Raw genomic sequence first — 18,468 nt, forward strand, 5'->3', positions numbered from 1 at the left:
ACTCCCACTGCCACCTAGAATTTGAGTCTAATGAGGGGTTCAATGATTCTTGTGACATGGGTGCGTAATTTCAATAAGTGAGAAGCACGATCAAGGTGTGCCACACTATACAACCAATTTTTAATGGCCAGTTGGAATTGAACCAGCATGAAGAAGTACCAGTGTCTCTTAGGCTATCCTTTGGTGTTGATGGGATTTGTTATGTCAGTTGACATTAGCTTAGCTGCAAAATTCTTTTCTTTGCAGTAATACCCTCCTACAACAAGTCTTATCACTTTTTGCATACTGAGTTCATATTCAAGTAAGCCTGTGCTGTATTATAGAAAGCCAAAAACCAGAAAGCAAATATTTCAACCCATGCCTTTTGTGTACAACAGAAGAAATTAAAGATCGCCCTCCTCCTAGCCAGACAGTTTGTTTGCAAATACAAGCTAATCTTTGGGAGCCATAAGTTCTCCAAAAGTTTCTGCTTAACCTTGGACCCTGTCTGTAGTTTTCCACAAAATTTAGACTCATGTATCATGAAAGATTAGTTGTCACATTTAGGATGAGAAGTTAAATTTCTTCAAAATGCCATTTGTGTTACAAAAAAATTGTTTCAGTTTAGCAAAGGGTGTCATTGAATGGCTCCACACCTAGGCTGAAAATAGGAAAGGCAATGCAACCCCTCAAATTGTAAATTTCATGGCTATGTCTCGTATAGTGTAACATGCATTTTATTCTAAGTTGTACTCTAGGAAACTTTCTTCTTGTGGAAACCCACCTCTTCACCTTCTCTTAATATTTTTACTTTTAGAGCCTGCTCACTAGGATTCATATTGTCACATTCTCGGTCTACTTTGTTTTGATGAATGCATCAGCTGCTCATCTATGGCAAATAATAGAAAAAGTTGGCTCTCCACCCATAACATGAGGGTTTTAGTTATATGTTGCTACTTTGTGAGTTTAGGAGTGGGCACATTGAAGGACTAGGAGAAGATTAAAAAAGAACGCTTGAGTCAAATGGTTAGAATTAAAATACAATGTTCTGATGGAATGTCTTCATCAATGTTCACTCTTTGTGTGTGAGGTCAGGAACCGAGGAGAACTTCCCTAATCAAACCTTAGTTCCATGAACCATGTCAGTAGGTAAGGTTATTCCCAAGATCCATGATTCAGAGAATGGAAATGTATTCATGTCCCTCTTATTGTATTCTAGTATGGAAAAACTGCATTTATTGGAGAATGCAAGCTGAGTGAATTTACTTCATTTTTTTTTTTTTGATAATGTTAACCTTAATTTACTACATTAATTAAAGCCATTTTCAAGTTGTAAAGCATCATGGTGCTTGATATTTTCTGTAAAGCTTTCCTTTATCATTTTGTAAGTTAGCTATGACTCCATTTGTGCTCATGTAAAATAGTGCTACTGAGTATGAATTGCCCTATGATTCTGATTCATTTTTTCCTATGGTTATTAATCAACCAAAAATTATGGATGTAACTAGAATGGTTGTACAATCTATGTGAACTCTTGTCATTGCACACTATGGACTCCTGGTCCTGAATGTGTGCTGTTATTGTTCATTTGGAGAACATGCTTGAGTTTGTTGTTTTTAATTGGTTTTTCCCCCCTCATTTGAGGAGGCAATGTTCTATTACTGTTCATTTCTGGTACATGCTTTAAGTTAGGTTGCTTAGAAGTTTGCCCATTAAAATTCTCTAAAGTTGATGCCTTGTGCAGCAATGTGCAGAAAAAGGATATGATTCTGCAAGTATTTCTTCCTTGGAGCGTGCTCTTATACATATTTCTTCTCATGTTGCTCAACCACGGTGCGTTTGTCCAAAAATTGATCCAAGGTGGAGTTTCCCTGTACAAATCCTTACCATTCCACTCCTGTGGAAGCTTTTTCCGTGTTTTATGAAGGTATGTATTTTTCATGAACTGCAACCTTTTTATGGAGTAATTACATATGTGGAAGTTGGGAATCAAGTTTATTACCCAAATAATAATGACTACTAATTCTTAGATTATCCACCAAAAAGCATAGAAGAAAGCTCTTATATTTATCATATACTTCATTGGTTGGGCTATGTTATTCAAACACCTCAAAGGAATGCTATCTCAAATGTTGATACAACTAACTTGTAATGACCCATTGGCATCTCACCAGCAAAGTTGTGCTGTGTGTGTCGGCTACTTGTTTAGTGTTTTTCAAAAATGAATTTTGTTCTACAACCACAGTGATATTAATGGACAAGAAAACATTAAATTTGATTGTTTTGGTTGATCGTGCTTTTCATTCTGTGTATTTTTATGTTGTACATGTGTTCCAGTAGCCTGCTTTCTCTAAAATGTTGAGTCGTACTTGCCATTTCTATAAGCATCTTAGGTCCTTCATCCACAATCCATAGTGATTGTAACTGTCGATTTTATACCTTGTTAATGAGTCCCGTATTTGATTCTAGTTGTATCTGAGTCTGTCTTCTTCTATGTGTCAATGATTTCAACTGTTGTCACCTGTGTTTGTGTAATTGCAGGTGTTTGCAACTCAGGGCCTGAGCAAAATATATGTGCATGAAATGGCATTGTTTTTACCTGGTCATGTTAATTATCTTCCTCCAGATGGTGCACCTGGGTTTCCAGGCTATGCTTGCCTTCTTGGTAATTTGCTAGAAGCTGCTGGAATAGTTTTGTCTCAACCGAACTGTGAATTTCAAGTGGTGAGAAGTGTAACTGATTTAATCTTTCCATTATTTGAAGATGTTACTGCTGAAGTGTAGCTGCGTATTTATGTAAAAACGAAAGGCACTTGCCATTGTGTTATGTGGTGGGCTGATGTGTCTCCTTTGGTGGATGATAAAATTAAGCTATACTTTATTTTGCAAAATCTGAAAGGTTTGTCAGGCAAATCATGGGTTAGAATACTTACCCAAAAAAAATCATGGGTTGGAATGAATAAATAGATGGTGTGTATAGTTTGACTGCTCAATGTAGTGGATATTAAGTGGCTAGTAGCCTTGAAAGCCATCTCCAAGCTGAGGTAGCATAGTGACTGTGAAGTATGGGCCCTTGAATGTCTCTTCTTATATGCATGGTTCCATTGGTGTCCAAATGTGGAAATCTTGCCCTTCACATTTTGCTGGGAATTGACAATCCCTCTTATTTGAACCTGGCTTCTTCACACCATAAGGGTAGAATACCTTTGCCTTCCCAATCCATGACACAAGAGGATCTCACAACGGAAGGAAGATCTTGCAGCTGACGGCCTGTTTCTCTTTCTCCTTTATGCCGCAATACATAAGCATTCACACCAGCCTCATCTTGCTAGACTTCCTCATTTATCTCTTCACTTGGTTTTCATGTGGGGAGTTGCTCATCTGAAGAAGCTTTCTAATCCTTTGATAGTGCTGTGCACTAGTATATACAAGGTGATGTGATGGCATGAGGACCCCTATGCAAGAAATTTGAGGAGAACCTCCAATGCAAGGTGCTTAACCCACACCTTAGTGTTTCTAACCGTCCACTCACTTTGGATTGATCTCTGCTATGGTCATAGGTAAATACAAATAATTTAGGTATCTCGATACACTTTAACTCTCTATGATTTCTTGCTATGTCATAAACACGGCTCAAGACTTACCCAATTCATGTCCAAGCCATGGTAAAGACTAGAAGAAAGCCCAAAAGAGGGGGAAAAATCCCAAAAAATAAAAGATCCTAAAAATAATAAGAAATAGTAGAAATGAAAAAAATGGTGAACAACATGAAAAGTTTGTGAAACATGGACAATGATAACAAGTTGATGTTATTTATAGAAATTACCAAATAGTTTTAATGAAGATTTGAAAAAAGTCTCTGTCTACAAGCAAATTTTAAAAATAGAATCTTACTCATTTTTTGATAAAATTCAACAATAACATAAATGTTACTAGATTGAGTGATACTAGTAAAAAGTAAATAAAATGTGTTTAAATTAAAAATTGAAATTGATCCAAAATTATGATGCGGGTCCCTAATCTTTGCACTTAGTGCAAATTGACACCTCTCAGTCCTTGTTAAAATCTTTAAACTAGTTTTTGGTTTCGGTTTTGGTTTCGGATCTGTGTATTAAAGCTCGGCCGGTTCCTACATTTAAGTATTATAACTCGAACAAACTCTGACGAGTCAGTACAGACGACTCGGACTCAACACCCTATGGATTACTGAGACCAAGTTTTGTTTTTGAATATTGATTTGGATATAGGGGATCCGAGTTCTTGAAAAATTAGGATGAATAGTAAATCAAACTTCAAATATCCTAAATCCTTTTTTTTTTTTTGTGAAAAAAGAACATATGGTTTGATGACGAATCCAAAAATAGGCTTAGGGCTCAAATTTCATCAAAGATCAAACAAAAATTGTGAGAAATCACAAATGTTCAAAATCTGGCAAACCCTTTTCGATCTCAAAAACATGTCGAATCTTGTGCTTTTTTTTCTCAAATCTAATGTTTCTAATAGATAATCAGGGCAAAATCATGCTAAAGACTAAACTTTGGCTCAAAGCATGCCCTAGGGCATTGAATTGAAGAAAATGAAGGAAAGAAGGGGCATGGATCCCCCCCCTTTCAAACTGAGAGATGTACAAAATTCGGGCAAGTGCTTTAACGACTCGCTTGAGTACTGTAAACGTCGGGCGAGTCATACCCGAGTTTTATTGTAATTAGGCGAATCTCTACAGTGCATGCCTGAGTACTGTACTGCATGCCTGAGTACTGTACATGGTACACTTACGTACCCCATTCTGGTCTCGGCAGGCTGCTGAGACCGAGCTACTGGCCTGAGTCATAGTCAACTTTGACGAGGTTCTGGACACTGATTTCTTTTATTTTTCCATAATATCATTGTGGTACAAGTATGCATATGACAAGGTTGTGTACCTCTAGATGACTCTACTCCATTTTTAGTATATATAGAGACTTTTGACACTTTTTTTGATAAGGGGGACTGTCAAAGGGTGTGATGATATGATTTTTCAGGCCTTGATGATGTCTTCTATTACCGTGAAATGTGCTTATGAATTGCAATATGTGCGCATGCTTCTCACTTGTCTTAATCTGCTTGCTGTGTTTGATGACTCGTCCCCTTTCCTTTGATTTGCACATATGCACTCTCCCTCCCTGTTGAAGGAAGTTATTGTTATCTATGTGCCCTTCAGACACCTCTCGCATGTGATCTCTTCCTCATCATCATCGTTATATGACTGCTATTGGTGGTTTTCAACCTGGTTGTTTGTAAATGTTCATCGTACAACTCACTGTCCTTCCTTAGAAGTGAGGAATGGTTCCTAGAACTTTCATGTGTAGCTTTTGTGACCCACTGAATACCAAAATTTGGGGTTGGCTTTGCCCCGACCTGGGCCCCTATTTGACCAGCCAACATGTTGCTCCGATCATTTCTTTCACTTGTTTTACAGCCTTATTGAGAAGGAATACTAATGTCCATCTTAGCAAATGAAGTTGTGATTGTTGGATATGTGTGGTTTTAGAAGTTACTACCATATAGGATTTTGGTGGATTCGAGCTTCGATTGTTCAATGATATATTGTATTTATTAATATGATTTGTTTTCTTGAAAAGAATTCTTTGGTTCATGTCACTGTGAGGTGATTTAGTACTATCTGCTTTTGATTTTGAGCAACGTCCTGGTGGACATTTACCCAAGCTTGACACTTATTATTTTTCTTTGATCAGCAGTATGGACGATGCATTTTCCTCAATATGGAATTGTTGTATGTTGTTATTTAATATCTCCTTGTGCATCTAAGCAAGTATACGCTTCTTGTAACTATGCTTGTCAGACTGTGTTAGAATGAATAGCGGTTCTCAGCTTACTCATAGGTTATTTAAAATGAGATTGAGCTTTTATGGTTTCCTTTTATTTGTACCAGGCTGTGGACTTCTCAGTTGTTGCAGCATTTCTGCTGGATGCATTGCCACCATCGTTATTATCCAATGGAACTCCCAAAGGTATGCTTTAATTGGCTCGTGTTTTTTATTCATCTTTCGCCTGTCAGAACTTTTTATGAAATTATGATCTTTGATTATTACTGCTTGGGACACAGCTGTAACTGAATTTTGAAATTTACATATATTTATAACCATCCAATAGGGCTATGGAAGTCAATTTGTAAGTATTCCGGCATCGGATATTATGATATTCTTGTAAAGTTGGCTATTTCATTTTATGTGAAGTTTTTTATTTTCAATGAACGATCATGATGCTAAACATTGATACGACTACCTTGTGCTTTGCCAGAAATTAAATACTATTCTGCTTTTGTCTGGTATGCTATTCCGTGTTCTACTTAGTAATTTATTTTTCTTCTCTTCATATTGTTTACATGGAAATATGTTTGGGGGCATATCTGAATATTCAACTACATGTTACCTGTCTTGGATCTGCTATTTGGTTTTATAACTTTGTAAGACCTGTCATGGATCTGCTATTTTGTTTTATAACTTTGTAAGAATGGAGTATATTTCATACTGTTTACATGGAAATATGTTTGCGGGCTTATATGCAGATTAAACTACATGCTACGTGTCTTGGATCTGCTATTTTGTTTTATAACTTTGTAAGAATGGAGTATATATCATATAATTGATACAAAGGAGCCCTTTGATTTTTTTGCCTGGTTGTTCATGAATGTTTTGGAGAGATTTTGAAACAAATACTGTGATGTTTTTGTTCATTAATGGACAAGGTTTTACTAGGGAAATTAAAGAAAATATTTTACATATTGTAGAATCTCATTCTACAAATTTACCTATTACTTTTGAGGGTTACCTGTGGTCATTCTTTTATATAAGCAACAAACCTTGATTAAAATAATCTGTTTGAGTGCTAACACATATAGAATCTGTCTATTGCTATGGTTCCCATTGTAAGCATTGAGTTGATTGGGCATTTTATGTTCTGATTACTATTGTATTAATGCTATTACTATTTTCTTTCGTCGTATTCGCTTTGAGAATTTGGTGTCTTCTCCGATGCATTAGTCATGTATTTCAATAAAAAGAGTTAAGTGGCATGCTGTGTTAATGCAGTCATTAATATATGCTACAGCACATTGATTTGATGGTCATGGTGTTGCTTGTTTGGATACCTCTGTCTTACGCTAATTCTAACTGAATACTGTGGAATTGTTCTGTTCCCATTCTCATGTCCATGGCAAGCTTACCAAAGCTATCAGTTTTCATCAATATCATTATCATCATATGAATCAGCCTTCAGAGATTTGCTTCAGTTTTCAAATTCTCAGGTCGTTGTTGTTTTTCTTAGGGAGTCCTGTAAACAAAGACATTATGGTGTTCCATTTCTCTAAAAGGTGTTTCATACACGTCTTTCTGGAGTTCATAGTTTCGGGAAGTGTTGCATGGTTAGGAACACAGCCAGATGTGTTTGAGACATGTTGATGTAATCCTTCTAGGCAGACCATATTACTTTGCCTATACGGCAACCTGTGTATATACTTCTCTCTGTTCCTGGCAAAGTTTTTGAGACTGGTGTGAAGTGTCAGGCGCCCATGTCAATACATCCAATGAATGGCTTGTTCGACCTTCTTAGAGATATTGTTTCACTTTGGAATAGGGCTAGTGAACTTCTGGAACTAACTCTGAGGTATCACCATCTCTTTTGAAACTTTTGACAGTGTCTTTGGAACCTTTAGGAACAGATCTTGCAACTATTATATTGAAGTCTCCAGTGTTTCCAAGGAAGTATTGCCTAGAGTGATATGGACAGTCATATATGGTTTCTGAAAATAGATTTGGAGTATGGGCACATGTGTTCTGTTTGGGAAGTGGCATCACATTAGGAAGCAAGGTTTAAAAATTCGATGATTCGGATTGGAATCGTTCAATCCGGATCGGGAATTGTTCACACCATTCCGTATCCCTCAATATATTGGGATCCAAACAACTCCTCTCTTGAAACGGCTGGCTCTCTGATAGAGCCGGCCGGTCTTATTAGTAACCTGTTTGACAGATTCAGTTTAAACAAAGAACTTTTTTTCTTTTTTTTTCTTGGAAATTGTGTAATTATAATTGGTTTGTAAAAAAAACAAGGGTGGCTCACCCGACCTCTTTTTGAAAGTAATTAGTGCGTTCAAACACCAAACACATGCCACATGTCCCAACCTTTTATGAGCTAAGCAACTTGCACTTGCACACATGGCTAATGCTCACTCTCCTACGCACGGCTAAGGCTTTTATAAAGCCTTTGCCTTCATAAGTTCCCTGATGTGGAACTTTTTTCTTGGTAGCTCGCGCTAAGTGCAATAGTGTAGCTCTCTATCTCCGGTTCATTTATTGTTAAGTTTCATTACTCACGTTATTGTTATGAACCTCGTTTGAAATTTCAGCCAATGGGTCCTCATATTTCTACTCATTAAAATATAGTTTTCTTTGTTTATTAATACTTCGATTCTAAATTAAGAACCAAGATAATGTGTCTCTTTCTTGGTCTTATTACCCAAGGTTTATTTATCAAGATTTCGACTGAAATTTTATTAATACTTCAATTCTAAATTAAGAACCAAGATAACGTGTCTCTTGGCCTTATTACCCAAGTTTTATTTATCAAGATTTCGACTGAATTTTTTGTTTCCTGTTGGCCTTATTACCCAAGTTTTATTTATCAAGATTTCAACTGAATTTTTTGTTTCTTTTCTCTTGTAATCCCATCAATTCATTATTTTCAAGTTTGATATAATTATTTTCCACAAAAGAAGAAGTTAGTGTCCAAGCTCAAACTATAGATTGTAATTTTAAATTAATGTATTTATAACTTTTACAAATATTAACAAATAACTTATTGCTAATTTGTTATTATAATAACTTATTTTATATTGCAATAAAAATTTAATATAATGTTAAATTGTATTAAGTTGTTATATAGAATAATGAAACAGGTTCCACTATTTTTAAAAAAAATCTAAAAAACTAGATTTTTAAGAAATTATAGTGATTTATTGAAATTCTGTTTAGGCCAAGACCGCCAATCTGGCCGATTCTTTGATCCAGATCGCTGATTTACCGATCCGACAAGGTTTTTGGGGTGGCCGATGTAGGTCATTGATCCGTTTTTTAAAACATTGTTGGGAAGTATTACATCCGAGTCTTACATCTCATCAGGAAGTATTATGTTTGGGACTTCTTTTATTGATCTTTTATCCTTCACATTTTTTAGGACCATGTGCTGTGAAGGGAAATTCCACCTTGGCCGGCTCCAAGCTCGTCATGCCAGTCCTAAGACCGGGTAAAGGAGAGGGTTGTGTTAGGTAGGCGCCAGCGTAAAACGCCAAATCTTGTCATGAATCCTGAACCTATTTCCAAACTAGTTGGGATAAGGCTTAGATAATAATGATGTGCTGTGAAGGGTGTGGGAAGTGTTGACATGAGATTTGGTGTTGGTATGTGTTGTCGCAGCATGAAAGGAACAATGTTGAGTATAAGTTAAGCGAGTATTGATATTTTGAGTTGACAATAAATCATCTCTCAAAGCTACTGCCTCTGGAAAATGATTTGATTCATATTATTGAATGCACTGTTTGCTATGGTCACTAAATGCATTTAATTCTAGTTTCACAACACACCAGTGTGGGAACTATTCTGCAATGTGTTTGTCTATGTCCATTTCTCATCCCTACACATTTGAAAAACACTGCAAATGTGGCCCTTAATTTCTTGAGCACTGAGCATGTATACTATTCTCACTCGGGAGCATATTTTACTTCTACACCTTTGGTCAAAAGACCTACTTGATTTTCAGAACCATGTAAGAATCAGTAGACGATTATTCTTCAAAAAAGAAAAATTGAAATTTGAGTTTTCTAACACTTGAATCTCATCATCTAAAAATTGGATGGTCTCTATTCAATCTCGAGACAGTATTTTTTTCAAGTGAATAGAGAGTACAATTAGGATAGATTTTTTATTGAGGTTAATCTTTTATGGTTGAAGAGGTTGCAACCGTAAAATTTGGGTTCCTAAAATTAATTCTATGTGGGATTTTATGTAGGGAGTAAATGGGCATTCTACTCCCTATGGGAATGGAATATCTTTTGGTTAATTGTTTAACCTCACTAAAGAGAAACATGTTTTACCTTCAGTCACATTTAATGCTGGTCATTATTCACCTCCTAGGTGAAGCCAATCGCGACTGAAATTTTCTATGTTTATTCAGGAATCTGTTGTCAAGTTTACAAGTGACTAACTTGGCAAAGCCTAGGGCTGGTTTGGATGCATGATTAAAAAAATTTCTCCCTAAAAAAACTTTTAAATTCTCTCACACTGAACTTAAAAATATTGCTACTTTATTTTATTGATTCTATGAACCGTTTGGCTGTAGGAAGAGAGCAGAGTAGTAATCTTTTTTCTCCCTCTAAAAAGGACGTGGCATGCTTTCCCATTTTTCTCACCTAAGAAATACCAGGGAGGCGGTCTGTCTATTTTCTCTTTGAAGTTTCACTGGGTGGCAAGGGGGCATGATCAAACCCACCAGCCCTATTCCCATTTGCAGAGGAAAGTGAAACAGAAAATTAAAAGAAAAAAAAATTCCTGGTTTGGTCGAGACAAAGAAATACACAAATCTGCAGCTGCTAAATGTAGAAAATGAAAGCCTTAATTTGTAATTCCATTGAGGGATATTAGAACACCTCAATTTCTGATTTTGTTGGAGGAAAACACAAAAACCTAAAACCTTGTTCAATATGCGATCCTCCATTGAACCATGAACTGTTTTAGGTCGAACATCTCATTGGCCCCATAAAAGAATAATGGAAAGGAAAGTTCCCTTTACTTGGAAACATTATAGCTGCATTCCCGAATTTATACCAGGGCAAGCAAAGGATTCAGGATTGAGAACAAAATTGGAAACAGCCTTACTTCTCATCTCTCTCTAGATTCCACAAAGCCCTGGTTTGCAGAGGTACAAGAACCTTGGGCCTATTTTCCAGTGAAAAGATGCCCAAAAGTTGAAAGAGGGCTTTTGATATTTTTCAGAGTAGCAGGGGCAGGGGAGAGGTGTTGGGGGCCGCTGGGCAAGGAAGGGCTTCTAGAGAGTAGCGTCCGATAAGTAGACACCCAAAGAACACAGTGAGCAAAAAATTTGAGTCCAACTAGAAATTTTGTATATTCCAATTTTGGCATAGGATTGATAACTTTTTGAATTTTTATCAGAATAACGTCACAACGTTGAAACACATATAGACCCTTCGGAAACTTTTATTCACTCACCATTCAAAAACTTAGCATATTTGGATACATCCAAACTGTACCCTGGGTATCAATCTACGTACAGAGTGGAGCCATGAGACTTGTTTATTGTAGTACTGTATGCCTTTAATTGATTGCTCTAACTTCTACTCTTTTTTGCCATCTTGCTCTATAGATTCAACCGAGAATGATGATATTATGGATGAGGATGGGGAACATTCAAAAGCACTCTTAAGCAAAAATTTGGAAAAGCAGATTTTTGATTCAATCGATTCTAGCTTTCTTAAAAACATGGTATGCTATGGATTCACTTCGTTATTCTTCTCATTATTAGTTGATAATTTGATGTATCATTCATGACATGCGTTGGTAATTTCTTCTTCCTTGCACGCTTTTCCCTGTAATTGAAACTGTTTACCCTGGGCAGGTATCTGTTTTATTCAGAGATACACCAAACCGTAAAGCAGATGGGCAAAATGATGCTGAGATACGTGCTATTGGTGCCGTCTGTGCATTCCTGCATATGATTTTCACTATTTTACCTCTCGAGCGTATTATGACTGGGCTAGCTTACACTACCGAGCTTGTTCCTCTACTTTGGAAATTTATAAAATGTTGTCACGAGAACCAAAAATGGCCATCTTTATCAGAATTACTGACATGCTCACCTGGTGATGCCCCTGGCTGGTTGCTTCCTCTCTCTGTGTTCTGTCCTGTATACAGGTTGGGCCTTGTTGCTTTTTTCAGTATGTGCTTGAACCATTTTTTTTTTTCTTGAAACAGATTATCATTTTCTGGTCTAAGAGGGGTGAGGACCTTAAACATTCCCTTAATCCATCCCAAGCCCAGTAAAAGGGTGGGTTGTGTTCGGTAGGCATTTCCATTAGGTAGTACATCACTGGTCATTGGATTAAGCAGAAGTGATGATTTAGCTCTCTTTGTTTTCTTTCTTTTTCTTTTTCTTTTCCTTCCTATTTTTAATGTACTTTTCATGTTAATCTTGCTTGTTTCCAACAGAAATTTGACAAGTTATTTGAATTATAGGTCTTTAGGGTGATCTTATAAGTTCTGAATAACTTTCCAAGTCTTTTTTGGTGAAACAGGCACATGCTCATGATCATTGATAATGAAGAGTTTTATGAGCAGGAAAGGCCACTCTCTTTACAAGATATCAGAGTCCTGATTACTTTCTTAAAAGAGGTTAGTATTATACTGATTTTAATGTTTTAGTTATGTGTGTAGAAATTCATAGGCTATTCATTCACAACTGTACAGAATGGCACCTCTCTATATTTTCTCATTCTGTATAAAACTTATAATGATTCTCATCAAAGTTTTATGCTCTAATTATCTGAACTGCAAGTGCATCCACAGCTTTTTTGGCTCTTGTTTGGTTTCTTTTTTTTGAAAGTGTAAATTTACTTGATGATTGTACAGTTCAATGTCGTGTGGCATTATGACATATGGTTTGAAGATATCTGAATACCAACACAGTAGCTAGTATAGTTATTTAAAGATATATTCTCTTTTCCAGGCTTTATGGCAGCTTCTATGGGTCAGTCCTGGAAAGCTGCCATCCTTACTGAAAGCAGCAAAGAATATCTCCAATCTGAGAAGACTCTCTGTTCAGTTCATTCAACACAAAGTTAGCGGTGGAACTTCTGAGCTCTTGGCACAGGTAATTGGGATTCCCGGTTCAAGTGAACAATTATATATGTGATCACATAGATGTATGATTTTTTCGATTTAGGATGTAATTCTAATTTTATAATGTTTGTTAGTATTGAGCTTTATTTCTGAACTCTTGAATGCAGCAACCTCAGAGAATGCTATCTGAAATTGTAAAATGGGTTTGTGCGTTATTGCATGTTATCTAGTTTGTCTAAGACTGCAACTGCTTTTAGTTAGTCGTATTAGCATACCCAGGTTCCTTAAGAAGCTAGCAGCAGAAACTCAAGGATTTCATATTTGTTCATTCGCATAAAACATTAGAAACTTTGTTGATTTTCAGAACTGGTTCTATTATATACACCACTGAACAGTCACCTACACTCTGGTGCTTGATTCCTTCATAACGTATGATTACCTCCCAAACATTTTGGGCTTATGTGTTTTCTAGTTATACATTTGGTTTGGGCTTTTTATTGTTGACAATTTTCCATTTTGCAAAATGGAATATAAGTACAGTAGTCAGTATAGGCTTCTGGTTTTCATGCTCTTTGTTCTCAAGGTATCCTTCAAATTTCTGTTACATTCTTGCACATGTAACATACATCACTGCTTCCAGCTGCAAGATTGGAATAACAGGCGACAATTTACATCACCAAACGACTTTCATGCTCGTGAAGCAGCTGATGAGTTATTTGTTTCCCAGGTAACTTATTCTAGTATGCATTACACCATAAAGTTTTGACCTGACATTTGATATTTACTGTTTCCAGGCAATAAATAAAAATACTAGAGCTCGTGACCTACTGAAACAAGCACCCTTTTTGGTGCCATTTACAAGCAGGGTTCAAATTTACACTGTAAGTGTTTATCTCTTCATTTAAGGATTTGTTATGTTTGGATGATACTGCTTGAAGTTTGTTAATGGGATGGAATGTCTCTTGCTAGGGGCATGGGGCCCAGTAACATTATTTCACGAGGAAAATTTATCTACCTCTTCACATTGCCATCCCACATTATACTTGCACTTATAGTTGTTTTGACCTTTTATTTGTTCAGAAACAATTAGCCACTGCACGTCAGAGTAGCAGTCCACATCCTTTTCCCCGTCACAATTTCACAATACGGCGTGATCACATTGTCGAAGATGGTTTCAGTAAATTAAGCCTATTGTCAGCAGAGGATCTCAAGGGAATGGTATTATTTCATAATGTTTTCAAGTAAACTTTAATGGTATCACTTGTTTCGTTCATATAATTATTAGTTTTTTGTTGTGTAAAATTACCATTCGCTTCATAGCTGAACGCATGATATTCAAGGAAAATTGTGATTATTGTACATGCATGGTTTTGATTTTTGTTTTCAGATTCGAGTTACGTTTGTTAATGAACTTGGAGTTGAAGAGGCTGGTATTGATGGTGGTGGGATTTTCAAGGACTTCATGGAGAACATCACTAGAGCAGCTTTTGATGTACAGTATGGTTTGTTTAAGGTTTGCTCTATGCGAATCTATCTATATATGTATGCATCTTCCATTAGTTGTCCTTTTTATATGATTGGAATCAAAATCTTATTATGCATTGATTCTTTTAATTAAACTTGTAACAACTGTAAGCCTTAGAATTTGTGCTCAGGGTACTTTCCCTGAGAAATTCTCCTGATATTGATTCAGAGCCAAATGGTTTTTGGATATCCTCTAAATCATTTCAGGAACTCTGTGATTACCCAGTGCAGTTCTTGAGAAAGCTAAAATACTGGTTATGAATTGTTCATAGAATGGTGGGTGGAGGACCTATGATGGGATCTTGTGTCAGTACTTCTATTAGATAATAACACTTGATAAATTGGTTAACATTCTAAAAAATAAAATAAAAAAACACATGATAAATTCGCTTTCTAATGAGTGATTATTTATTTGCACCAAACCATTTATGGTGAAAAGTCTTCCTTAGTTGAGGTATTGATATTGGGATCTGTATTTGCTAGTTTGAGCCAATGGCTTTTGAGGGTTGCACTCTAATCTGTATTGCATGGTAAAGAAAGCGTGGTGGAGCTGTTAGGCATCTTTTCTAGTTGTTTAACTTCTAAACATTCCGAATACTCTAGGAAGGTCAGGATTGATTGTGTTGGTCATAAGCATAGGGAAGCTGGCCGTAGCTAGGGGATCACTTTTTTGGGGTAGAGACGACTGAGACGGAGAAAAGATATCCATGAAAATAAACTAGAAGAGATATATGTAGCAAAATAGAAGCTAGAATTTCTAACACCAATTCCATATGGTCATGTTGGATGAATGCATGAGGAAGTATGAAGGTGGGCTTGGTGTACCATTTTCTTCTGAAACTTCATGATTTGAAAGGAGTGACGTAGTTTCTCATTAAGCTCTTCATTTTCTGGCCTTGATCTGGCTCGTCCAACTGGTTGAACCGGTTACAGGATCTAGAAACAGTCCATTTAGATCTTTGAACTGAAAAAAGGTACAAAAGATCAGTCAGGATGGTTATTTGGACTGGTTGAACTGGATATGAGTCTTTTGACTGGTTTTTTTTATAATTTGCTTTTCCCTTTCTTTTAGACCAGATTAATTAGTTGGAACACCTGTCGGATTGGTTCGACAGGACTGGAGCAGTCGCCTGTTCAACCTCTAGAGTGTCCATGATGACATCGATTGCATAGAAAACAAGTAAGGCAATGTTTACTCTCGAGTGCTTGGTTTCTCATTTTCCTACAGGGGTTATGGAAGTGAAGGACTTGCATTATTGAGAAACGATTGGTCAAATTTGTTGAAAGGGATGCCCTCATGTGTGATTTATAAGAAGGGGGATGTGCGCATTTCACATGAATCTATTTGGACCTCTTTTGTGGGTTCAAAGATAAGAAAAGGCTGCTTGTGGATTGGACATTTATCATATGAATTCCTGTAATCTATGTCATGGATAATAGCTAAAAGCCATACATATTTCCTTCAATTGAGCCTGTCATGAGCACAAATAATACAAAAGCATGGTTATCACAAAAAGAGAGATAAAAAATGCATGTCGAAGTCGATTGCATGTCAAGTTACCAATACACCATATGTGAAGGCAAAGTCCTACTGGTAGCCCACATTGTCTAAGCTAATGAAAGAGTAGGTTGCAAACTATATTTTTCATGTTGGGCATGACTGATGTTCATGTGCTATCTAGATGGGGAATATTGAAGACATAGTATATCCACAAAATGCTAATGTGTATTTTATGTTTGTGTCCTTGTAATTTCTTTGTTATATATACCTCTAAACACTTGGGTAATTGTAGAACTCCTAGAGTACAACAGTCATCTATGTTCCTATGTGATGCAACAAACACTATGGGGCATGGCACCAATACAGAATTTTTCATTGGGATTTTCATTGGGGTTGAGTGTCTGTCTTCAGGTTCAAATTTGCTACATATTGATATGTACGAATTGTTTTATATTCACTTAGACAACCAGAGGCCTAGTGATTTAGAGATCTGAAGGATGTTTTAGAATCCTTTTTCTGCATGCCATTGACTCTTGTTGGTAAACCAATTTTTAATTTGGTATTTTTATCACTTGAACCATCTTGAAGATCTCATCAAATCTGGCTGATGATATCAAAGATCTCATCGAAAATGTGAGCCAGCCTCCAGGGCTGAGCGGCAGAGACCGAAGCCCAAGAGATAATAGATTTAGAATCTCCTTCAATGGCAATTTGGTTGCCCCACTCAGATCTATATGCCCTCAGGTATTTGAGTAAAGCACTAGCCTCAGCTATTGTACTATCATTAAAACTTATGTGTTTGGAGAGAGAGCAGATGGTGTAGCCGAAATGGTCTTTGAAGGGTTCTCCGACCCTAGCTCGTCTTGGGTTTCCTAGGGGACAACCGTCAAAGTTTAATTTGATCAAGCCCGGTTCTGGAGATCTCCACAGTGAGACACGAGCAACCTTCGGAGTGGTGGATTGGTGCAGCAGTTTCACCCCTAATTTAGGCTAGGGGAGTTATTGCGAAAGGTTGAAGAGAGTTGGAACCAGTTTTCGCAAAATCGAACCGGAACGGTTAACCGGACATGGGCCCAGAAGTGGTTTCTGTTCTAACCGGGTAGGTCCCTGGCGGTCAAAAAATTGTTGAAGAATAAAAAAGATACAAAAAAAACCTACAAAATATGGAAAGCATATAAAGAATGATTAACAAAAAAACATTCAAATGAAGTTGAAAATTAATGAAAAAAATGGATTTTAATGAATCGATTTTTGAATTAAAGTGAGTATTAATGACGAAAACAATTTTTAATCTTTACCATAATGTAAAGAATATTAAAAAGTGCATTACAAACCAAATTCCTTACTTTTGAGAATTTATATACATTTTTTTGAATATTTTTTTAAATATCAGTTGATCACCAAAACCACCCAAAACCAGAACCGGCCAGTGGCCGATTCCGATCTAACCGGGCGGTTAGCAGTTGGATCGCCTGGTTTTTCCAACAATGGTTGGAACAGACTGGGGGTGACCCTAACCCAGCCAAAGTTGGAGGATTTGCCTCCAAAGATATTCGGTGATAGAGCAATGAAGGAAAAGATGTGCATTCGTCTCTTCTGCACTTACGCACATGGAACATTGATTGGGTAATGGTATTCCTCGCTTTTGTAATTGATTCACAATGTGCAGCCTTTGATAAATTGTCAGCCAGTTGAAAACTTGCAGCTTTGGTGGAATAAATATTAACCATGCATTGGCCGAAGAGGGGAAAGCCTGAAGGGGATTGCGAGAACGTGAATCAAGTAACATGAAGAAATTGTGAATGAGACCAAGGGTTGGATGACCAAATGAGTCTGTCTCTGCCAGTGAGAGGGAGGTAGATGGAATGCAGAAGGGCTTCGAGTTGAAGGAAAGACTCTACTTCTTGGTCATGCAGGTTGCGTCTGAAAATGGGTGACCAAGATCGATTGTGATTGGATTGGGGAAAGCGGTCAAGGACCGAAGCTTCTCTATCAATGGCAAGCAGGAAGAGGTCGGGAAAAGCGCCCCTCAAGGGAGTGTGGCCAGCCCAAATGTTAGACCAAAAAAGTGTTGAACTGCCGGTTCTAGGGAGGATTCTTGTGAGAGTTTTGAAGAGGTCATAGCAGCTAAGAATGGAGCACCGGAAGCCAAAGGAGAGGCTATTGGCTTGGCAATGGGGCAACTATCTAGATGGATCAATGCAGTATTTACTGTGTAGAACCTCCTGCCAAAGGTGCCCCTCTAGAGTGACAAGACGCCACCACCATTTGGATAGGAGTGCAGTATTGGAATCTCTTATGCTCCGGATGCCCAAACCACTTGACCCTTTCGGCCTGCACATCTTGTCCCAAGCAACTAGATGATATTTGTTGGCTGCGCCATACCCCGACCAAAGAAAATGCCTCATTAACTTTTCTTTGGGGGCTGCAACCACGGCCGGGATGTGAAATAGGGACATTTGATAAATGGGGACGTTCGATAGAGTTGCCTTAATGAGCGTTACTTTTCCAGCTGTAGAGAGAACGGCCCTTTCAACCTGCAAATTTGCGATTGAG

The 18,468-nt window shown here is 37.2% G+C and overlaps 1 protein-coding gene across 7 annotated transcripts in view; it reads left to right on the forward strand.

Moving 5' to 3' along the window:
• UPL6 (ubiquitin protein ligase 6) overlaps positions 1-18,468 on the forward strand; it is a 76,366-nt gene that overhangs the window by 19,815 nt on the left and 38,083 nt on the right. For all 7 annotated transcript variants that reach the window (XR_016049664.1, XR_016049663.1, XR_016049662.1 and 4 more), the window contains exons 6-16: positions 1,724-1,906; positions 2,521-2,703; positions 5,912-5,990; positions 11,416-11,534; positions 11,668-11,963; positions 12,344-12,440; positions 12,775-12,918; positions 13,528-13,614; positions 13,682-13,768; positions 13,968-14,105; positions 14,275-14,400. Coding sequence is in view for 2 of the 7 variants with exons in the window: in XM_011623984.3 (XP_011622286.1) it covers positions 1,724-1,906; positions 2,521-2,703; positions 5,912-5,990; positions 11,416-11,534; positions 11,668-11,963; positions 12,344-12,440; positions 12,775-12,918; positions 13,528-13,614; positions 13,682-13,768; positions 13,968-14,105; positions 14,275-14,400 (1,539 nt within the window). In the remaining 5 variants the exon portion in view is untranslated. The remainder of the gene's footprint in view (positions 1-1,723; positions 1,907-2,520; positions 2,704-5,911; positions 5,991-11,415; positions 11,535-11,667; positions 11,964-12,343; positions 12,441-12,774; positions 12,919-13,527; positions 13,615-13,681; positions 13,769-13,967; positions 14,106-14,274; positions 14,401-18,468) is intronic.

The sequence above is a fragment of the Amborella trichopoda genome, chromosome 2 (genome assembly GCF_054954075.1).
Source record: "Amborella trichopoda isolate Santa Cruz 75 chromosome 2, AtrichopodaSantaCruz75HAP2 v2.0, whole genome shotgun sequence".
Lineage (NCBI taxonomy): Eukaryota > Viridiplantae > Streptophyta > Magnoliopsida > Amborellales > Amborellaceae > Amborella > Amborella trichopoda.